Source organism: Ursus americanus, chromosome 32 (assembly GCF_024610735.1).
Source record: "Ursus americanus isolate L20-20 chromosome 32, mUrsAme1.1.p, whole genome shotgun sequence".
Lineage (NCBI taxonomy): Eukaryota > Metazoa > Chordata > Mammalia > Carnivora > Ursidae > Ursus > Ursus americanus.
In genome coordinates, this window is record NC_142158.1 from 32,887,628 (window position 1) to 32,911,500 (window position 23,873).

Sequence of the window (23,873 nt, forward strand, 5' to 3'; positions counted from 1 at the left end):
AAAAGAGACCAGTTAGATGAGGAAAACTAGGATTGGGCAGTAAATTTGATCTAGAATCTGAACAACAAGAAGACAGAAGTAAAGAGAATTTCAAGAGGGATGCATCTGGATGAATGCTGTTGAGTGGGGGTGGGAGCGAGGGGATCAGAGACCTAACTGTGTGTTTTGTGAGGCTGCTGTAACAGATTACCACAAAGTGGACGACTTAAAGTAACAGAGATCTGTTCTCTTAATTAAAGTTCTGGAGGCTGGAAGTCCAGAATCTGGCAGGGCTGCCTTCTGTCTGTGGGATTCTAGGGGAGAATCCATTCCTTGCCTCTTCCAACATCTGCTAGCTGTCCCAGCACTCCTGGGTTTGTGACCACATCCCTGCAGTCCCTTCCTCCATCTCTCCAAACTCCCTTTGTCCTTCCTCAGATACATTTGTGATATCATTTAGGCTCCACTTGGATAATACAGGGTAAATGCAAAATCTTTAATTTGTCTGCAAAGACCTTTTTTTCCAGATAAGATAAATTCCAGGGATTACAAATTCCAGGGATTAGGATTGGATCTCTTTGGGTGGCCATTATTCAAGCTACTAATGCTTGGTTTTAGAAACATGGTAGCCTTTGGAGATCTCTATAAGAGCAATTTTTTTTTTTTTTTTTTTTTTTAAGCAGTGAGACATAAGAGCATCCCATTTACCTTTCATGTTTGCTGTCACGTAGAGAACTCTTATTTGTTTCAAGACTGCAAGTTGACCACGTTGCCTTTCTATGGGCAATCAGTAGTTGTATGCCTGTGGTTAGCTCCAGGTTTTACATGCTGAACATGAGAAAGCAGAAAAGGTCTCAGAAGCCTGTGCCAGTTCTTTCAAATTCTGTGTCGCTGAACTCTGTGATCCAAGTTGGCATTACCAGTGGCCATTATTTCTGCAGCCAAAGGCTGGCTTATTTTAGATTTCATAGATCTCTGTTTTGATTAATAATATCAGTAGCTGTATTATTTCTTTCATAACCTGATTGATAAGCACATTGCTGGGAAATTCCTATTCAGAAAGTGGAATGGATGTCACTTGGTAAGGTTTAGGTATGGGGGTATTTTAAATAAATTCTCTGAAGGGAGAGAAGGGGATGCAGAGAAAAAGGCTCTTTTGCCATTTTTTTTTCTTAACCAGCTTTGTGAAACACAGATGGTAAAACCGCACACTTGGCGCTGAGCTGCCCTCATTGGTTCTCTGCACACTTTTCATGATTCCTCCTGGACAGTGGGAGGCATCAGAAGTGATAAGTTATCTCTTGCTCTCTGTGCTACTGCATGGACAGGAGATAGGGACCACATCTGGAAGAGGCTTGCATTCTTGGCCGTGGGGGGCGGGGGGAGGGATTACGAGTAACAAAGAAATTCCTTCATCCTCTGTTCCCTTTCAGTTGGAACTGAAGTAACTGGCGGCCTGAGGTTGCTTCCCTGTGTGGATATATATTTGGTGGGGAGGGCATGGCAGGGATTGGGCTTCCTCCTGATGAAAGGCTTTGTTTTCTCAGGGAGCTTACTTGATTACCGTACATTAAATCTTTACTTGTGGGACCACTGTCCTAAATTACCAGAGTGCTGACTTGGGATTTATGTGTACCCTTCAGCTTCTGTATTGGGGGCAGAGGCCCTAGTTTGGCATGGTGAAAAGAGCACAGGCTTTGGAGTTAGGCAGACCAGATTCATCCACTTACTTGTTCTGTAATCTTTGGCAAATTATATACCCTCTGGAAGCCTCTTTTTCCTCGTTTGGCAAAATGGGGTTGAAGGCATCTGGTATGCTTACCACATAGTAACCATGTAATAAATGTTAGATTCCTATTATAACATCTTTTCATCTCTATATTCATTTTTATTCGTTTATTGATACTCAAAATTTCCTTACTGACTTTGATGTCTTTGTATTAATCAGAGTCCTAAAGAAAGATTCACCTGTTAACATAGCATCTCTTTTGGGGAAAGAGAAGCAATGGACCCCCACCTCCTACCCTCCACCCCACTTTTGTCCCTATGACAATTACTTGCCGTTAGGTCTTGGGTTCCAGTACATTGGGAAACAACCATAGCCATCAGGGAATACTCCTGAGATAGGCGTTCATTAATTGTAGAATTTACTAGGGAGGGCAGAAGAAATTTGGCTTATTCTGTATAGGAGCACCTCTGGGCAAAGACTAAGATACTGGGAGGGGAGTTGCTGAGGAATGAGGCTGTAAATAGATCAGCTTATCCAACACAGAGTATTTTAGGAGGTTTGGGGGGAAGAAAGCTGTAGGAATGAGTCCACTTGGGAGAGGAAGGGAAACAGCAATGAGAGGAACTTAATAGACAAGTTATTGATTGCCCACCATGTTGTGCCTGGGCTACTTTGTAGTGCCAGGTGCTGTGTTATGCTCTGAACAAAGGATAGCCTTTGGCCAAGGTCATACATTTCCTCTGCAGTTCCCCAGCTCTGTGACCTTGGGTGAGCTGCTTGCCTGTCAAATGGAGAGAAGACTGTCCTTAATTTCCTAAGATCCCTCAATTTAATAACACCTAGGAGGAAATGGTAGGAACATTTCCTCATTAATTTAGTCATCATTTGTAACCAATCATATGATGTTTTCCTGGTTGTAGAAATTTTAATGTGATTTTTTTTTTTTTTTTGGAAAGAGCATTTTAGGGGGTGCCTGGGTGGCTCAGTCGTTAAGTGTCTGCCTTCGGCTCAGCGGGTGATCCCAGCGTTCTGGGATCGAGCCCCACATCAGGCTCCTCTGCTGGGAGCCTGCTTCTACCTCTCCCACTCCCCCTGCTTGTGTTCCCTCGCTCGCTGGCGGTGTCTCCATCTGTCAAATAAATAAATAAATAAAATCTTTAAAAAAAATTGCATTTTAGAAGCAAAGCAATGTGGTGTAATACCCATCTCACGGATGGTGGGAAGATTAATAAGATAGTGTAAAGTGCCCATCACAGTTAGTATTCAGTGAATTGTAGCTATTATTAACAGATGAAAGGACATGAAAAATAATTTGATTGGGAACCTCTAAAGAAAGAATTTTAACCAATAGGGTCATGATGTGATCAGGATCTGAAATAGGAGTAGAAGGAAGGGAAAGAAGATGAAATAAAAATTCAAATAATGTTATGGAGATAAATGAGTGTGTCTGAGTAGAAAGTTTTACTCCTTCACAGACAAAATTTTCATTGTCTGTAGTAATAACTTGCCTTGTGGTATATGTTCCAGTGTGAACAGAGGGAATGAGATAATCTCATGGGACAAAAGGACTCCTGTGTCATCTTCTTGGCATGTTAGAGTAATTCTGATCTTGTTGCTACATAATTTCTGAATTTTGCTAATCACAAAAGGCATTGGTTAACACACTGATAACAAAATGTGTGTTTGTTTTGTTGTTTTGTTTGTTTTCATTTCCTTGTGGAAGAGGGTGGCTGGTTAGGGACTTACCATTAGTTTATTCGTTCAGTTGCCTGGCCAGGAGATTCTTGCTTACATTTGAAATATCTTTTATGTTTTCATTAGAGTAATACTGAATTTTTAGCTCTTCTTTCTTTTTTTTCTTTTTTTTTTGCCCCAGGTCCAGCAAGACTATGAACCTCTGTTCCAAATGCTTTGCTGGTAAGTGCAGAAAAAGGGTTTCTTATTTATTTTAATTTTTCTTCTTTTGATTGTTTTTAAGATGAACTAAATTATTTGGCCTTCCTTTTGTGTTTATGCATGGGGTTTGTTTTCTTTGCTTGTGTGTGAAAGTAGTTTATCCTTACCAAGATGCTTCATGTATTTGCCTAGGACTATTGAAACAGCCTTCCCTCAGTTAAATGAAATCGTCTGTGTACTTGCACCCAACAAACTTTACATAGGTTACAGCTGTGGGCATATAGTGGCACTATAAAAACTTGTGTTGTAGTAGGATAGTAACGTGTTTATCTCTGATCTTGACTTGAAATATTAGTAGTGAATATTGCTTTTACCAATGAGAATACAAGAGAAAGGATATTTTCATGTTGGAGTCAGGAAGAGAATCATTTTGAATTAGCCCTAGAATCCAGTCCTTTACTGAAATCACGTTGGGTAAATCACTTAATCTCTTTGGACTTTAGAGTCATCATTTGTAACATGAGGGCTTGGGCTTGATACTTGCCCCGGGCCTTTTCCAGTCCCCCAAATGCTGATTGGTTGGCTCCTTAAATTATGACTCCTGCATGAACTTAAACCTTCATTTTTAAAAAAGAATTTTATGCCTAATGATCTCATATAAAATAACTAAGTCTTTACTAACTGAGATATGTTTAACCTTCCTTTTCTATTCATTTTGTCAAAGTAAAGCTGGACACTAAAGTGCTAAGGACAGATTTTAATCAGGAATATATAGCAATAGGGAAGAGTTCAGTTTGAACTGAACGCAACTTCAGTTTGTGCAGAGGTAACTGGGCATTTTAAATGGAGAATGAGGGAGTAGGGAGGGTTGCTAGCTTGGCTCCGTAGAGTCAGAAGTAAAAAATTATAAAGGATATGTCAATGTAAATGATGACTAGGTTGGTTGTGTCTTATTAGCTGACTGTCCTGGAAGTTAGAATTCTGTTCTTCTTCTGAGACTGAGAGACTCAGGCCCCACCATTCCTGATGGTTATGTTTTAAAGGAATGGCTTTTAGGTCCTTGAGACGGGCTCCTGAGATGTAGGAGATGCACATGCATGTCAAGGGGACAGAGGAAGGGTGCCCACCTGCAAACCCTTCTTAGTAAATGGTCTAAGATAGGGTGGTCAGAGGCCTGTAGACCAGTGTTACAGCTAGAAAAACCTTAAATTCTTTTGGCAGCCTTGAGCTTTCTCAGGCAGGTACTTTAAGAGGGGCTAAGGTCCTCCTAGGGATGGGGCCTTGAGTTGTTAGAAAATGTGTTAGTGTTTGTTTAAATATTTTAATGTTTGGGGAGGGGGTAGATGAAACCATTTGTGTTCAGAGTCTGCAGTTTTTATAGGCCAAGGTTGAGTCCTAGTTGAGAAGAGGGCTCAGAAGAGCCTGGCTAGAGATTGGTCAAGGAGAGAATCTTTGTCAGATTTCACCTTCTGTTCATTATGCTATTTGGGCAAGAAAATAATCATAGGCTTTAGTCTTTTACATTTACGCCTAAACCAGGGGATAGGTGGGAGGGAGTTTGGGGGAGTTGGGGAAGGTGGCAGTTTGTATCTGTTGAAAGTTTGGAATTTGTCAAATACTTTACGTCTTTAAAAGGAAAAAAATATTGGTAAGTTTTTATCCAACTTTTAACAGTATATTTGCTGTTAAATGAATGTATTCTGCTTTTTTACTCTGCTTGTCTACAATTACAGATATGAAGAAATGCTTCCTTACTGGTGAGAGTTTTAAGTTTTATAGTAAAGATGAAAGTAGCAGTGAGACAAAATGCATATTAGATTGATGACTGTCTCCATATAGAACTAGCTTCTCCTTATGTATCAGTAAAGTGTGGCTTTGGGATTAGTCCAGGCACCTTTGAGTAAAGGGGCTCACATCAAATACTCAAAGAACCGTCTCATGTCCCTAACTAAATAGAAAAGTTTAAAAATTACCAGTGGAGACAGTTCAGCTATGGTCTTTGCATATTTTTGTACTTGTGGTTTGATTTTTTAAATAGTAATAATTATTTATTGTTTCTCTAGTGATCTGTGTCCATTTACTCTTTGTCATTTTTGCTTTCAAAAATATTAAGAGGGTTTTTTTCAAGTGTATAAAGAAAATACTCTTTCCCCTCTTTATCTTCATCCCCATATTCTTAATTTCCTCAACATCATTTGAAAGGAATGACGAGTAACATCCTGCTTGTGGAAGTAGCATTTGGTGTTGTTTTTGAAATACAGAAGAGATTTCATTGAACTTAACAGATACATTGTGGATTTCATTCCTGTATGGAACTAGAGGATAGAACTACGTTATTGCAGCAGAGGTATGAGATGTGTAGGACGACATGAAGATTATTTTGTCAAAGCCACATTTTAAATACTCTTTTAAAGTGTACCGTAAAGTATACAATGTGCTTTTAAAAGATGGAAAAATCACTTTAGAAACAGCTGCTGTGTCCCATTAGTTTATTTTTCAACATTGCTTTTCAGAATAAATCTGTGTGGTGAAAAAGTGAGTTGTAACATGTTTACATAAAATTGAAATGAGTAAAAACATACTTAAAATCTTGTTGAGATAGAGAACTGGGTGAAGAACTGTGGGTGCTAGTTTATAGCTGACTTTGATAACTGTTTGCTCTGGTGAAATATTCTGTCCACTGGTGAACATATGCCCCAGTAACTACTATCACTTGAGATTATTTTCCCTTTTCTTTATAAAAGATTCGTGGGCTGTTTGAAGTTAGAGAAAGGGAATAAGAAGGGAAAGGAAATGAGTATATGGGAAATGAAAGTTACTAAAAAACCATTGAATTGTTAATTTTGTCAGTAAATTATATACCAAATAATCGTGTTTCTCCATATTGTTAGAATAAGGAATGTCTGTATGAGCCATTTGCAGTAATGTAGAAGGGTACCAACCTGGCTGGATTTGCTGTTCCTAACACCTTTCGTCTTTTTTTTTTTTTTTTTTTTAAGATTTTATTTATTTATTTGACAGAGATAGAGACAGCCAGTGAGAGAGGGAACACAAGCAGGGGGAGTGGGAGAGGAAGAAGCAGGCTCATAGCGGAGGAGCCTGATGTGGAGCTCGATCCCAGAACGCCAGGATCACGCCCTGAGCCGAAGGCAGACTCTTAACCGCTGTGCCACCCAGGCGCCCCCTAACACCTTTCATCTTAACCAAAATTCCCGTCTTTGAAATGAGAGGATATTGTTTTCATTTTTATTTTTTGGCATCTTGAGTCCTGGCTTGGCCTAGCTGAAATCATTTTTGGCCATTTGGAGGTGTCATTCCCTCCCCTGCCATGTGCAATATGCTACTTGCTTAACCTTTAAGTGCTTTTGACCTGAAGATCCTTATCATCCAAGATTTTCTTGTGCCATAATCACAAGGATATTTAAAGGAAGTATTCTTATATGTGGAATTTAAGAAACAAAACAGAGGATCAAGGGGAAGAGAGGAGGGGCGCCTGGGTGGCTCAGTTGTTAAGCGTCTGCCTTCAGCTCAGGGCGTGATCCCAGCGTTAGGGGATCGAGCCCCACATCAGGCTCCTCCGCTGGGAGCCTGCTTCTTCCTCTCCCACTCCCCCTGCTTGTGTTCCCTTTCTCGCTGGCTGTCTCTCTCTCTGTCAAATAAATAAATAAATAAAATCTTAAAAAGAAAGGGGGGGAAGAGAAGAAAAAATAAAACAAGACGAAATCACAGAGGGAGACAAAGCATAAGGGACCCTCAATCATAGGAAACAAACTGAGGGAGGGTTGCTGGAGGGGAAGGGGGGTGGGGAATGGAGTAGCTGGGTGATGGACATTAAGGAGGGCACGTGATAGAATGAACACTTGGTATTATATAAGACTGATGAATCACTGACCTCTACCTCTGAAACTGATAATATATTTTGTGTTAATTGAATTTAAATTTAAAAAAAAGTAAAAAAAAAATAAAGCAAGTATTCTGGGGAGTCACCAAAAAATGATTTACTCTAATGTTATGATTTGAGGTATAGTGGATTAAAAATGTTCTGGATTCTCTTTATCTGAGGTAATTATGTAGTTGTAAAAAAAAAGAAACAGGAAAAGTTATTTTTATTATGGTATATTTTTTTCCATTCCCCTGTTTGCTGTTTTTCTGCTTGTCAGCCCCCCTTTTACATGTTTAGTATTTTCTTTCCTCAGATCACAATTCTCTGTATATTTTCTCTGTAATGGGTATAGTTCTCTTAAGAACACCTGCAGTTTGGATAAGGAATTCTCCCACCTTTGAGTTGATACATTATCCTTCCCAGTTGAGAGTGTTAACTATTTTAATATTACCTCTAAAGAAAGGATAAAAATGTACTTAACAGATTTGCAACTTATTTGAAGTTATGGAAAGAAGGTCTAAACTATTAAAAAGGATGGTATTTAAGCATCCTTGAATGTAAGTTATCAATTCATCTTGCCACAGATCTTTCCAATTTTTAAAGCTATGTGAGCATCTTTTTGGGTCACTTTTAGCTTTTTTACCCCCTTCGTAATATTCTAAAATAATATTCTTTCATGCTGTCCTTTTCTTTTATTAGATATTTTTATATTGTTTGTATGACTTTACTAAAAGAATCAGTAAATGTCTATAATAGAAAGCCACAAAATTTCATGACATGGTGTTTATAGTTATGGTGAATAAACACTTTTTGGGCATCTTTTTAAAAATTTATTTTCTTTCGTATAAATAAGAGAGCACGCACACGAGAGTGCATGAGCTTGGGGAGGGACAGAGGCAGAGAGAGAATCCTAAAGCAGTCTCAGCACTGAGTGTAGAGCCCGACATGAGGCTTGATCATATGACCCATGAGATCATGACCTGAGCCAAAACCAAGAGTCAGATGCTCAACCGACTGAGCCACCCAGGCGCTCCTGAACCAGTACTTTTTAATGCAGTTTTTCAAATTGGGTGTTGTGGTTCATCAGTGGTTAGAGAAATCAATTTAATGGGTCATGATTGCATTTAATTAATTAATTAAGATTTACTTATTTTAGTGGGGAGGGGCAGAGGGAGAGAATCTTTAAGCAGACTCTCCGCTGAGTGCGGAGCCCAGCCATGGGGCTTGATCTCATGACATGTGAGATCATGGCCTGAGCTGAAACCAAGAGTCAGATGCTCAACCAGCTGAGCCACCCAGACGCCCCATTGTTGCATTTTTAAAAATTGGGTACGATAGAAAATAATCAGTGCTTTGCAGACATTTAAGGGCAAGTATTGTTTTCTGAAACCTTTGTTGAGTTACATATATAAATGAAAATAACGTATTACTGGGGTTATGATTTAAAACCACTGTGGTTTGAAAACCACTGAATTGCAGAAATTTACTGGAAAGTCATTGAGTTATTTGGGATCCTGTTTTCTTTGGAAAATAGGACATATTTCTTTTCTGTCTTTAGGCAAAGGATTAACCAGTTGATTTTTTTGTGACCTTTGTCTATTCTTAACTCTTGAATAGTTTGAATTATATGATTTTCTGTGTGAAAGCATGAGCTAATAAACCTGATTGCTGCTGTGTTAAAATATATATGAAAAGTCAAGCATAGACTCTAAAGGGTAGTCTTGCCTCTTACAAAAGTAGAAATTATATTGGCTATGGTATTTTCTGTTTGAGTGCAAACCCAATTTAGATACTAACTGGTCTTTGATATTATGGGACATTTAGTACCTCATTCACAAGACCTCTTGTATGTATTACCATATTAGTGGTGCTTTTCATAGAATGGTTTTGCTAAATAAAAGTATGGTTGAGAGAAACACCAAATGGGATGATCACAAGTGGGGAAGGCAGAAATTTTTGAAGAACTGACTGAAGTAACTCCTTTAGCAATGTGGCATTATCTCCACCACCCTTAGACATGCTTACTGTAGAGGAGTGTGGTGACTAGGAAGTTGCTATAATGTATATGCCATTTTATGCTTTATAAGGGAGTGAGTCTGAAGATATGTCCCAGGGGGCATATCTCTGAGTAGCACTGATGATAGATGCTTATCAGAAGACAAACTTAACATGTGATCAGTGTAAAAAGAACCAGTTGGTCCTGTATGTGTTTAATGTTTAATAATTTTGGGTAATTTCCTTTAAAAACTGATACTAAAATGTTTATTATTTATAGACTGACAAAAGTACTTCATTGAGAAGTCAAAGTAAGCAATTTATTTAAACTGTAGACATGAATTGAATATATTGTCCACTTAAGATACGTGCTAGTTCTTGATTCATACAAGATGGGATAAATAAGGAGAGATGATTATTCGTAGTACAAGAAGCTGCTTTTTTTTTTTTTTTAAAAGATTTTATTTATTTATTTGACAGAGAAAGAGTGAGCCAGCGAGAGAGGGAACACAAGCAGGGGGAGTGGGAGAGGAAGAAGCAGGCTCCCAGCGGAGGAGCCTGATGCAGGGCTCGATCCCAGAACGCGGGGATCACGCCCTGAGCCAAAGGCAGACGCTTAATGACTGAGCCTCCCAGGCACCCTGCTCCTTAAAAAAAAAAAAAAAAAAAATTACAGACTAGTTCTCTTAAAAGGGAATACTTTTAATAAGAAGCAGAAACAGACTCATAAATACAAAGAACAAACTGGTGGTTGCCAGAGGGGAAGGCAGTAGGTGTACAGGCAAAATGGGTAAAGGTGAGTGGGAGGTACAGGCTTCCAGGTATGAAATGGGTAATTCATGAGGATGAAAGGTACTGCATAGGGAATGTAGTCAATGTGATAGTATTGTATGGGGACAGATGGTAGCTACACTTGTGGTGAACACAGCATAACATATAGACTTGTCTAATCACTGTGTTTTACACCTGAAACTAACGTAACATTGTGTGTCAACTAGACTTCAGGTGTTAAAAAAAAAAAAAGTTTAACACATTATTATGTCGATTTACCGAAAGGGACAAGAATAGAAGAACTGAAGTATAAGAGATCTCTTGTCATTTGAAGATGAATTAAAACTACAGATAAACATTTCTTAAATTATAAGCTAATGGTACAGTTATGTAATTTTATGAAAACTAGGTTTTTTTAAAGATTACTTGAGAGAGTGAGTGAGCAAGTGAAGGAGAGAACACACAAGCAGGGGGAACGGCAGAGGCAGAGGAAGAAGCAGGTTCCCGCTGAGCAGGGAGTCTGATGTGGGGCTCGATCATGGCCTGAGCGGAAGGCAGATGCTTAACTGACTGAGGCACCCAGGTGCCCCTGAAAATTAGTTGCAATGTAACTTTTCAAATATATGTATTTCTTAGAAGATAAATTTATCTTTGTTTCATGGTTACTTGTGCTTGTGTCTCATTATTGGTAAAGAATATTATAATAAATAAAATGATGCATGTCATATAAGTGGCACATTCTAACATGACTCTAGAGCTAAGTGGTACCTAGTTTTATAGGATTCTGTTTTCAGGTACCTATTCAAAAGAGTAATCTTAGATGCTGGTTTCTGATACTTTGGAGAGAAAATATTGTTACAATTAATATATTTCTGTTGTCAGCTGGGAGAAAACTTCTGTGTAGTACTTTCATGTTCACTTTTATTATTTCTCAATATTGTCATATAGTTACTGTTTTCAATTCAAAATGGACTTTGGGGAGGCTTTAAGTGTTTGTAAAGGCCAGAATTCAAGCAGGATTTCATTTTCCTCATTGCTTCATACTTTATATCCAATTTGAAAATTATCAAACTTTTTCATTGCTGTCAAATTTTCTACCTCAATCAAAAATTATTATTGAATAATAGAGTTCCCTAATTTATGCTCTTAACGTGCCATTAGTTTGTTTGGGATTTTTGTTTTCCCTTTCAAAAATAACATAGAGACATTAATTAAATGCTGATTGACAAGACTACAGAGCAGTATGTGTGGTATCCTGTTTTTAATTAGACTACACATAATTTATTTTTATTTTTATTGAAACATAGTTGACGCACAATGTTACATTACTTTCAGGTGTGCAGTGCAGGAATTCGACAAGTCTATATGTTATGCTAGGCTTTCATCTGTCACCATACAACACTATTACAGTATCATTGACTGTATTCCCTATGCAGTACCTTTCATCTCCGTGACTTATTCCGTACCTGGGAGCCTATATGTCCCACTTTCCTTCACTCATTTTGCTCACACCCCTCCCTTTCCTCTGGCAACCACTTGTGTGTTCTCTGTATTTATGGCTCTGTTTCTGCTTTTTTGTCTGTTTATTTTGCTTTTTAGATTCCACATATAAATGAAATCATGCAGTATTTATCTTTCTCCTGACTTCTTTTTTAAAGAAAATGTACAAAATTGTATATATATTAAAAAATATAGGTATATATATAAAATAACATGGCATATTTATGTACAACATGGCTGGCACAGTTGAGAAAACTGTACAAGGGTTTTCCACATTTTCCCTTTCCCGCATGGGCTTTAGACTAAGGAAGACAACGTGAGTAAATGGAGCAAGAAACACAAAAGTTATGTACAAGTGGGGCGCCTGGGTGGGTGGCACAGCGGTTAAGCGTCTGCCTTCGGCTCAGGGCGTGATCCCGGCGTTCTGGGATCGAGCCCCACATCAGGCTCCTCCGCTATGAGCCTGCTTCTTCCTCTCCCACTCCCCCTGCTTGTGTTCCCTCTCTCGCTGGCTGTCTCTATCTCTGTCGAATAAATAAATAAAATCTTTAAAAAAAAAATTATGTACAAGTGACAGTGAAGGAATCTGGGGGCCCGGGAATCCAGGGGTCCTGCTCTTTCCATTCCTTCCTCACCAGCTTTGTCCTCTCCAGTCTGAGTGATAGCCTTGACAAGTGAATGGCCAGTCAGGAAAGAAGTATATACACCCACCATCACCCCGCATGCACATCAGCAAGTTCATGGTCGTTCTCATCCAGCCAAACGTTTGGCATATCAGAATTTGTGAGGTGAGAGGGCAAGAGAGGATTACAGAATCTTGCCATCGTGAACAGTTGGTTCTCACTCTGGCCCTGTCTGTCCTAACTAGCAGTGGGATTCAGGCCAAGCTAGTGATAAGTAGACTGAAGGCGCTGGCCACGTGCACCTGCTCATGGATTCATACTGCTGCTCTCCTCATCCCATAGGAGTCAAGTTATTGAGCTCTAGGAAGGCATAGATTTCTCAATGCTCCTTTTCTCTCTCCCTGACCACTTCGAACCCCCACCAAAGGTGAATCATCTCCTAAGAACCTGCCGCTTCAGCCCTGCCATAGTGCCAAGGCCTGGAGGCTGGCTCATTTGTCCCTTCCTTAACAGTACATCTGGCATCTGATTACATCTGAAATGTGGGATTTTACCACATGTGTGTGACTGAGCATGTGTTCTCAGACCCATAGCTTTTTAGCAGCAAAGGCCAGGAAAGTGGGTGGGGGCAAGATGCTTCCATAGAAGGTAGATTCTTAAAACTTTTTCCTTGACCCTTAAGACCACGATGCTTATGAGGCCCTCTTGCCTGAATTTGTAACCCTAAATCTCAACTTCCTCTCTCTCCATGTAGTCTATAATGGTTCCCATCTGTAGGCTCACCCATAGGCCTTCCTTACTTAGTTTTACAGTGAGTACCATGGATTTTTTTTTCAGCTGGAAGTTATATAATTTTTAAATTAGAATCAGTCTTACCTATATTCAGCTCTTTTACAAATGAGGAAATAGAAATCCATAGAGGTTAAATGACTAAGGTCACACATCAGTTCTGCTGAGACAGAGTGCAGCTAGAACCCAGATATCTTGACTCCAAACTCAGTGCTCTTTCCACTGTCCCATGATACTTGAAAAAGCAACATGCTGGAAGAGAAAGAGAAGGTGCCCATTTCATGTAAATGATGTTCTCCAGTCTTTATCTTATTTAAGAGCCAGGGCAAACTGTCAGACACACTCACTGAGTAAGGGAGATTAAGTGGGCATTTAGTTTTAGGCAAGCAAATCAGTTTTTCTTTTTGAGTATTCTCTAAACCTGCCATGATGGAAACACGAAGCAATAGCAGCCTAAGGGGAAAAAAAACGTGAAGCACAGAAAACAGATCTCATTCAATCTATTTGCCTTTTCCCAAGTATGTCAGGTTAGCCTCCAGATGTAAATCTACCGTATTATTTCCAAGGCTCAGCCTAACCAATTTTGGGATATTCTCTTCCAAAAGGAGAAATTACATCTTCCCTTTTGCAAACAAAAGAATGTTTGCAGCATTATCCAATCCTAGTCTCTTATTTCTGGCCCCTACCTGGGCCATAGTGAGGGTGTGGAAATCCTAATTTAACCATAGAAATGAACTCCCAGCCTTTTTTTCAGCCCAGATCACTTTCTGAACAGCTGCCACCAGAATTACAGTCATTTTTGGCTAGCAAGGTGAGAAGATCTAACGAGGCGTTCATTCCATCCCTGCCTATGATATAGAAAAGTCCAGGGGAGAGTGGGGGGGGGCAGGTTACCCCAAAATTTGCTGGTGACAGATCCTGTGGGATGGGGATGTGATCACCAGTCACCAGGTTCTTGTCTGGTCCTGCACTTGGGAGCTGCTTGTTCTTCATCTTGGCTTTGGCCATGTTGTACTCTCTTGAGTCAGAGTATGTTTGCCTTTTCTGGACTCTGTTCATGAGGAAGTCAGAGCCTCCAGGCTTTTGTCTTAGGCTTGGATATTTGGCCTTTAGCTTTGCCTCCTTGGCTTTCTCAGGGAGAATACCTTCTTTCTCCTGTGTGTCCTGCATCTCCTCAGCAGTCTCTTCTGCAGGATTCTCCTCTTCTTGTTTCTGGGACATGGTGAGACCAGGACTGTGGAGTGTAGGAGGCTTGGGAAGTCAACCAGAAAAGGCAAGGGGAAATGGGGACAGTCTGCACTGGTGCTTTGACTCACTGGGGTTGCTCAGTCAAAATGGTGGCCCTTGCCTCTGACCCCTCCCTACCTCCCTCCCTTTTTAAAAAATTAATTTATTATTTATTTATTTGAGAGAGCACAAGCAGGGCAGGGGGGAGAGGGAGAAGCAGGTTCCCCACTGATCAGGGATCCCGACACAGTGCTCAATTGCAGGACCCTGGGATCATGTCCCGAGCTGAAGGCAGGTGCTTAACCAACGGAGCCACCCAGGCACCCTGCCTCTGACTTATTTCACTTAGCACAATATCTTCTAGGTCCACCCATGTTGTTGCAGATGGCGAGATCTTGTTCTTTTCCTGTGGCTGAGTGATACTTCATTGTGTATATATACCACATGTTATTTATCCATCTATTTCCAGACACTTAGGTTGCTACCATATCTTGGCGATTGTAAATAATGCTGCAATAAAGATGGGTGTGCATATATCTTTTCGAATTGGTATTTTAGTTTTTCTTTGGGTAAATACCCATAACTACACATAATTCATATGTATATAGTTGCAGGGGATAAAGCTGAAAGAGAAGGTACATGAAAAATTTAATCTTGGTTTTCTCAGAGTGGGAGTATTTTGGGGCGATTTTAATTAATTTTAATTTCGTTTATCTGTACATTCAGACTTTATTAATGTAATTGTAAAAAATATTACAGGTATTTTAAAAGAAAAGTGCGTTCTATTTATGTCAGACACATTGCAGAAGTGGTTAATTTCTTTCTGAAACGAGCAACCTAGAATTGGCCATAGCTTGCAGCATTGGGAATCTAAATGTTGACATCCAAGTTCAGTGATAAAACAATGCAGGGTATGGAGTGCAATGATAGATAAACCAAAATGCAAACATTTCTCTTCGAGGCGACTTGTTTTTTATGGTAATTTCCAGAACAGGATAACAAATTCCTGTTTCATAGCAAGTAAATTAAAACATTTCCTCATGAACCTGTGACTCTTACTATTTGGAGTTGCACTTTAATCTCCTTTCTGCTTCCATTCGGTGTTAGAAGTTCAGGGTATAAATGGCCTGATATACCAATCACTTTTGGAAGGGAAGAAGAGTTGTAGGTTACAGCTGAACTTTGAGGTTCTGCAGTAAGAGGAACAGAGTGAATCTGAAAATTTTAAGCACTTCTTGTTACGCCTGTTTTCTTCTAGAAATTGTGGGAACTCTGTACCCATCACTAAAACAGTATAAAACAAACTACCCTCTCCAGTGAGTCATTTCATAGCATGGTGAGATTGGGGCAAGATACTAGAATTTGTATGCCTGTCATACCTTGATTTTTCAAATTACTTTTTCCAGAAGAAAGGTAGCTGCTGATCTTAAAATGAAGCATTTGAATAGGGTGTTTCTGTCTTTGTAATTCTGTTGACTTTGCTTACTGTCCTATACTCTGATTTCTTAAAAACAAAGTCTAAGAAAGATTTCTCAAGTATAACATACACATTGATCATGCATTGGTTAATAAGAGACAGTTAGGCTCATTGAATCCTCTCAGCCAGTGGGTGTCCGTTGGTGGGTATTTGGTGTGGGTGTCTGAAATTCAGGATATTATAGAAAATAATAGTATAAACATCTACAAGCCAAACCAGAATTGACAAATACTAACATTTTTGTTCTTTTTGTTTGTTTTACATTATATTTATTTTTATTTATTATTAAAGATTTTTATTTACTGTCAGAGAGAGAGAGAGAAAGTGAACAAGCAGGGGGAGCGGTAGGCAGAGGGAGAGGAAGAAGCAGGCTTCCTGCGGAGCAAGGAGCCCGACATGGGACTTGATCCCAGGACCTTGGGACCCTGGGATCATGACCGGAGCCGAAGGCAGACGCTTAACTGACTGAGCCACCCAGGCCTCCCCGTATTTTATTTTTTTTTAAAATTTATTTATTTTTAGAGAGAGTGCGTGCAAGTGGAGGGAGGGCAGAAGGGGAGAGAGAATCTCAAGCAGACTTCCCGCTGAGTGGGGAGCCCGATGCAGGGCTCCATCTCACAACCCTGAGATCATGACCTGAGCCAAAATCAAGAGTTGGACGCTCAACCCAAGCACCGTGTTTTATAGCATATTTTAAAAGGGAACTAAATCGTTTAGTTTTTCTTCTACTCCAGTCATTCTTTTTCCACCTCACAAAGAATTACTGCTTTTATTTTTGTATTTATACTTTTTAATATGAATGGGTGTTTATATAAACAACATATGATTCTGTTTAAAAATGTAAGTGATATGTTGCCCTAGTCATTCTACAACTTGTATTTTTAAATAGTGTTTTTAGAAACCAATCATGTTGATACATGTTGCTCTAGTTCATTTAAACTGTTTATAATATTGTTATAATCAGTATCCTGATTTACTTTGAATGGTCTCAGTTCATAGTGTTTATGACAGTGAAACCAGTAACACCTCTTTATACTCTTCTGCGTGTCCTGGTTGGTTGATAAATTATTGATCTAATACCCTGTTGATGGACATAGAAATTTCTTTCAATCATTCTTTTTATACCACAGTTGCAACCTTAAGTTTTCTTCTATTTTTTTAAAAAAACTTGTTTGAATATATTAAGACTGTTTCTGTGTTAGGAACCCTGTTCTCCGTGGTGTAGCTTCCTTGCTCTCAGATGAAAGCCAGACAAAGGGCAGCAGGTCCTTAACTGATTAGCAAAGCTTAACTCTGGCAGCCCTTTTTGACCTCTTAGTCTGTAGCAGTTTGCTGTCTCACTAATACACGTTCTTAAATTGTGTGGTTAGTTGTTATGCGATTCAAGATAAATGAAGCAGTGTGTTGAAGATGATATTGTCATGGAAATTATGTCAAAAATAATTGTGTTTGTAATGGGAAACAAAATGATCAGTGCTGTAAGTGGCAGACAGGTAGCTTCTTTTAGAGTAGAAGTAGAAAAATTTTCCCTGTGTGTTAGTATTTTAGGAGAAATGGAAGAAATTTAATAGTTATTGGGTTTTTTGTTTTTTTAAGATTTTATTTATTTGACACACAGAGAGAGTACAAGCAGGGGGAACAGCAGAGGGAGAGGGAGAAGCAGGCTCCCTGCTGGGTAGGGAGCCCAATGCAGGGTAGATCCCGGGGCTCTGGGATCATGACCTGAGCCGGAAGCAGGTGCTTAACTGACAAAGCCATGCAGGCTCCCCAGTGATTGGGTTTTTAAGATAGTTTGGCTCTGTCATTTGACTTTATTTCTGTCCACATGCTGGTCTAAAGCTGTGTTCTTCATAAGGTGCACAGGATTATCCATTGGATAGAGAGAAAATGTTAGAATTTCTGCTTGTATACTTTTATCATCCTATATATATATTGTTGATTTTTGTAATGTACATAATCTTATTGGTGTTAGGTTCCTAGGGCTGCCATAGCAAATTATCACAGACTGGGTGGATTATTCTCTTACAGTCCTGGAGACCAGAAGTTTGAAGTCAAGGTGTCCGTGGTCAGGCTTGGTTCCTTTTGGAGGCTCTGTGAGGAAATCCTTTCCATGCTTCTTGCTTCTGGTGCCAGCCAGCAATTTTTGGTGTTCCTTGGCTTGTACACACGTTACTCCAGTGTCTTCCTTCATTTCCACATGGCTTTGTCTCCCATGTATCTCTGTCTTTTGGATTTAGTGCCCCCACTTATGTAGGATGATTTTATTTTGAAATTCTTAATTACATTTGCAAAGGTCTTTTTAACAGATAAGATTACATTCACAAGTTTTGGGAGATATATAATATTTTTTTTGGTGAGGGGTCTGAGGAGGGGGCACACCATTCAGTCTAGTGAAGGAATATGTGACTGTTTTTAAAACAAATAGGCATGTAAGCGATAATGTGCTTAAATTTTATACTGATGGTATACCTGTATCAAAAGAAGCTTGGAGAGTCCCCTAGTTCTGAGATCTGCTTGGGTTAGATATGGTTGGCCCTTTCATGTAATAAGGCGACAAGCCTTGATGACATACAAAGCTGTGTACTGCTCATGTTGCGTGTGTTTCATGTTCTCAGTAGACTGTGCAAACTAAATGATGGGTACATTTATGGGCTTCCTTTTAGGCTTGCCAGGAATATCGATAACTATCAGATAGACTCAGGAAAGCACCATGAGATTATTTTTGTGCTTCAGTGATCTTGACTCCACTATGCTGCAGATATTTAGAGTAATTCTTGATCTGACTCTTTGGCCTTGAGTGAGAGGGTTATGGTGAGGCTGCTTTTTGATACTTTCTGTTTATAACCTCCATGCACTTAATCCTTAGTCCACAGTAGGGGTGGTGGTAAAATGATAGGGCATTATTTGCAGGCCATTAATGTATACCGAAAATATGATTTTTAAAAAGAGTTTTAAAAATGTATTTGTCAGAGAGAGCAGGGACAGTGGGCAGCGGCAGAGGGAGAGGGAGAAGCAGACCCCCCACTGAGCGGGGAGCCCCAACGTCAGGCTTGATCCCAGACCCAAGCCCAAGGCAGATGTTTCACGAACTGAGCCATCCAGGCGCAGTGCCTAAAATATGATTTTTAACAATGCAGAATACTATATCATTTAGAAGCCCCACTGCTCAGCTGGTTCGTACTGTGCGAAGTAGAACTTACTGTATGTTAACAATCTTAATTATTACCAAAGGTTTGTTTTCAATTTTTTAAATTTACTTTTTGACTAAATACTGGATAAAGAGAGGAAAAAGGTACTTTAACTCAAGGCTTCTGGTTTGAAGAAAAGTAAGGGTACATATTAAAAGGCAAATACTTAAAAAAAAAAAGGATTCTTGAAATTTAAGTAGCACAAGGATTACTGTTGGTGAAATAGGATGGAGAAAGGGCACAATTATATTTATGTTTTTTAAAAAGTGGTAAAAGCCTGAGATGAAGTAATTGCAATAGTAAGATTTCTGTAGCCTTTTTATATTATAAAGCCATTTTGCACAATATTATGTGATTTGATCCTCACAACTTCGGTGATTTTGTATCTCCATATTACAGATAAGGAAACTGCTGAATGGGTTAAATTTTCCCAAGATTAAATAAATTTTATTTATTTATTTTTAAAGATTGTATTTATTTATTTGAGAGAGAGCAAGCATGAGCAGAGGGCAGAGGGAGAAGCAGATTCCTCGGTAAGCAGGGAGCCCAATGTGGTGCTCGATCCCAGGACCTTGATCATGACATTAGCCGAAGGCAGACGCTTAACTGACTGAGCCACCCAGGCGCCCCCACCAAGATTAAATAAATTTTAAAGCAAGGAACTGAGATTTGATTTTAGGGATTTAGATGCTAATTATAATCTTGACTGTTAAATTTTGTGAGGAGTGAAGGTAGTTTAGATGAGATCGTACTGTAGAGACCCCGTGAGGAGGTAGCAGCAGTATTGTTTTGCATTTGTATGTAGTTTAAGGGCATACTCTTTTCCTGTTCTCTTTTCTTTTAGATCTCCAGGGAAAATCAGAGAAACAGTGCTGGAAGCTTCACAGAGTATCTAATTTGGGAAAAGGTGTTCATGTGTGCGGGAAGGGAGGGTTGTCTGATGCATTTTCTATTTTGGTGGTGAGATCTTCATTTTCTAACGTCTTTCTTTTTCTTGTTCATATAACTTTTAGCTCATTAACCTTTCTCTCTGTGCTGCATAGTGAAGTACCATTTCTAATTTAGTCTCCTGTGTTTAGGTTCTCAGAAGATTTTTAAAAAAAAATGTTTGGAGGTGTGATTTAATTGCAGGGCTGTTTGCATGTTGTCGGTGTGAAAGCAAAGATGAGCTTCATATTTAGATAGTGCAGCCTGCAGGTTTCATTTGTTAAACCTTCTTGGTATTCCTATTCTCTCAAACATGTGTGCATAATAGTGGTGGGAAAAAAAAGTCCGGTTTTGTTGTATCCATAGTTAGCAATTTGGTTGAGTTATGGAAAAGCCTGTCCTCTGCCTTGTGTATTTGCTCATTTGGAAACATTGTATAGTTTATAGAGACACTAGTGATTTGTTCCCCAGCCTCCCTGTGGGTTTTGTTCCATATTACAATCTAATTCCGCCTCCCTGTCCCATACTCCTGTGCTGTTAATTTGTACATTTCGATGCAGTTTGTTTCATCGTGTGTTTTTGTAATCCAAACTGAATGTAACGAGCTATGTGCTTTAGGGACCTGGCTTTGCCTTGCCAATTAGAAGAAAGTAGTTGCTGAGAAAGAGTATGTTTTAAATAAAACATGGCACCTCTGAGTAGGAGTGACACTCATTTGGGAGTAAAAGAGATGGTTTTAACTCTTTGACTAACAAAGAAGAGTCATTACTAAAGATCAGCACTTTTGGGGGGGAAAGAAGGGTTAAGATTTACCTCCATAAAATAATGGTTTTATAAATTTCCACATAGCCTGATTAAAATTTAAAAGTTTGTCATTTCGTATCCACTTTTTTCTTCATGATCAAGACGTGTTAGCAAAATTCCGGATTCCTGTGTAATTATCCAGTGCTTGCTACAGTTCTGAATTTTCAACTGTTCATGCTTAGGAAGATGCAGGTATATAAAACTGTAGTTATGTTAGCCTCTTTATTTTTCTAATACGTGAAGCAAAGTTTTCAATGTAGTAGAGAACTCCTAAACAATACTTGAAAATGTTGAGGAAAAGTTTAAGATTTTGCCAAAGTATGTGGATTGTTACTTTATTTTCTGATGATATTAGAATTTTGAGCCATCAATGACTTAAAACTATTTGGAATTTTAGTAGTGGCTTTTCCCCCCTTTATCCATAATTATTTTTTTATTTTATTTTATTTTATTTTACTTTACTATTTATTTATTTATTTAATAATATTTATTTTGTTATATTAGTCACCATACAGTACATCCCCAGTTCTTGATGCAATGTTCCATGATTCATTACTTGCATATAACACCCAGCGCACCATGCAATATGTGCCCTCCTTAATACCCATCACCGGCCTATCCCATTCCCCCACCCCAACCCTCTGAAGCCCTCAGTTTGTTTCCCAGAGTCCACAGTCTCTCATGGTTCATTCCCCCTTCTGTTTACCCCCCCTTCATTCTTCCCCTTCCTTCTCGTACCGATCTTCCTATTTCTTATATTCCATAAATGAGTGAAACCATATGATAATTGTCTTTCTCTGCTTGACTTATTTCACTTAGCATAATCTCCTCCAGTCCTGTCCATGTTGCTGCAAATGTTGGGTAATCGTTCTTTCTGATGGCTGAGTAATATTCCATTGTATATATGGACCACATCTTCTTAATCCAGTCATCTGTTGAAGGGCATCTCGGCTCCTTCCACGATTTAGCTATTGTGGACAATGCTGCTATGAACATTGGGGTGCATATGGCCCTTCTCTTCACTACGACTGTATCTTTGGGGTAAATACCCAGTAGTGCAATGGCTGGATCATAGGGTAACTCAATTTTTAACTTTTTAAGGGACCTCCACACTGTTTTCCAAAGTGGCTGTACCAACTTGCATTCCCACCAACAATGTAGGAGGAATCCCCTTTCTCCACATCCTCTCCAACATTTGTTGTTTCCTGCCTTGTCCATTTTTGCCATTCTAACTGGTATAAGATGGCATCTCAATGTGGTTTTGATTTGAATTTCCCTGATGGCTAATGATTTTGAACATTTTTTCATGTGTCTTTTAGCCATTTGTATGTCTTCATGGGAAAAGTGTCTATTCATATCTTCTCCCCATTTATTGATTTGATTATTTGTTTCACGTGTATTGAGTTTGAGAAGTTCTTTGTAGATCTTGGATACAAGTCTTTTATCTGTAGTGTCATTTGCAGATATCTTCTCCCATTCCGTGGGCTGCCTCTTAGTTTTTTGGTTTAGTAGTACTTTCATCCAAATTTAAAGGACCAATGCCTTTGTATAGATCTTCATAGGCTGTTTACTCCATAGGGAGACACCCTTCCTAAGTGGGTTCCAGTATTTTATTTGTATCTATACTACAGATAATAGACTTCTGTTTTTAGCGGATATATTCAATAAATCCTTGAAATGAACATTGGTACAAGGAAAGCATGAAGTTGCATGTGTTTTCTTGCTTTTTATAGGACTTACTTTGAAGGAGAATAGGACTTTGTCAAAAGTTTTGGAATAAAGACACTAAGAAGAAAGTTATATAAAGACTTGGTATTGACTTTAGAAACATTATAACGTTTATTAACCTATATAAACAAAAGAGAACAAGAGGAACGCATTTTTTTTTTTAAAGATTTTATTTATTCATTTGACAGAGAGAGAGAGACAGCCAGCGAGAGAGGGAACACAAGCAGGGGGAGCAGGAGAGGAAGAAGCAGGCTCCCAGCGGAGGAGCCTGATGTGGGGCTCAATCCTAGAATGCCAGGATCATGCCCTGAGCCAAAGGCAGACGCTTAACGACTGAGCCACCCAGGTGCCCCGAGGAACACATTTAATGAAACAATTAAAAGTATGTAGGTGTGCCCTGTTGCAAAAAGCTGTTGCTGGAAAAATGAGCTCTGTACTAGAGGAAGCTAGTTTAATTGGACTAAATTAAAATCAACCTGCACATTTCTGTCACTGTCCTGCGAAAGTCTTGCAAGCCGTTTTGATGGTTTGAAGAGACGGTATAACAGTATTATTTAATGTCCCATACGTCATTTTTGAAGATCAACACCCGTAGTGATAATATTTCAAGCTCAAACAATTTTCTGAGTAAAGATAATTAAGGCTTAAATTTTCTGCTACCTTCTCCTTAACACTATTCTGACCTGTGGCTGAATAGCCCAAGACAGATAACTGAAGATATTCAACATCTTCAGAAATCACTGAATTTGCCAGCTTTCCAAAAAGTTGACTCATATGGCTTCAGATCTAGTAGCTATTAATTTCCATACTTGAATCAAAAATTAATGTCAGAAAGACTTTTTTCAAAAAGTTTTTAAACACAGGTCCTAGACTTATAATGGCAGTCAAGAGCTAAATTAGATTGTTCATTTCTTCTGCGTCCCTTCAGTTACTGAGTATACATCAGAGGTGTTCTATAACACTGTTTTTAGAAAGTCTGGAAGTGTTAAATCCCATTAATCATGTGATATTAGGGAATGTGATCATTGACTATCTGATTGGAAGGAATCTTAGAGCCTTTTCTGTCCAAAACACTGGTGCTTATTCCAAATGTCTGCTGAATTAGTGAGTTGTAAAGTGAAGTGGTAGGGTTAAAGTGGCTTGTTTTTTCATGTTTTATGTCTTTCAACCTCCGTTCCTTTTCTCCTTCCAGTATAACTATGCTATGTTAGTAATCTTGAAGATGGGACTAGAAAAAAAATCTATAACAAAGTGGCAATAAAGCTTTTATTTGTGAGTCCTTCTAAGACATTATGTGTTTTTCTGTTAACTGTTAATTCATTTGCTGATTAAATTTTGCAAGGTTACTTAAGTTTAT

General features: G+C 38.9%; 1 protein-coding gene across 2 annotated transcripts in view; it reads left to right on the forward strand.

The window, feature by feature from the left end:
* The window catches only part of ZFAND3 (zinc finger AN1-type containing 3), a 323,660-nt gene that overhangs the window by 103,164 nt on the left and 196,623 nt on the right, over window positions 1-23,873 (forward strand). For both annotated transcript variants that reach the window (XM_087858209.1, XM_045786319.2), the window contains one exon: window positions 3,585-3,625. In XM_087858209.1, coding sequence (XP_087714335.1) covers window positions 3,585-3,625 — 41 coding nt within the window. The remainder of the gene's footprint in view (window positions 1-3,584; window positions 3,626-23,873) is intronic.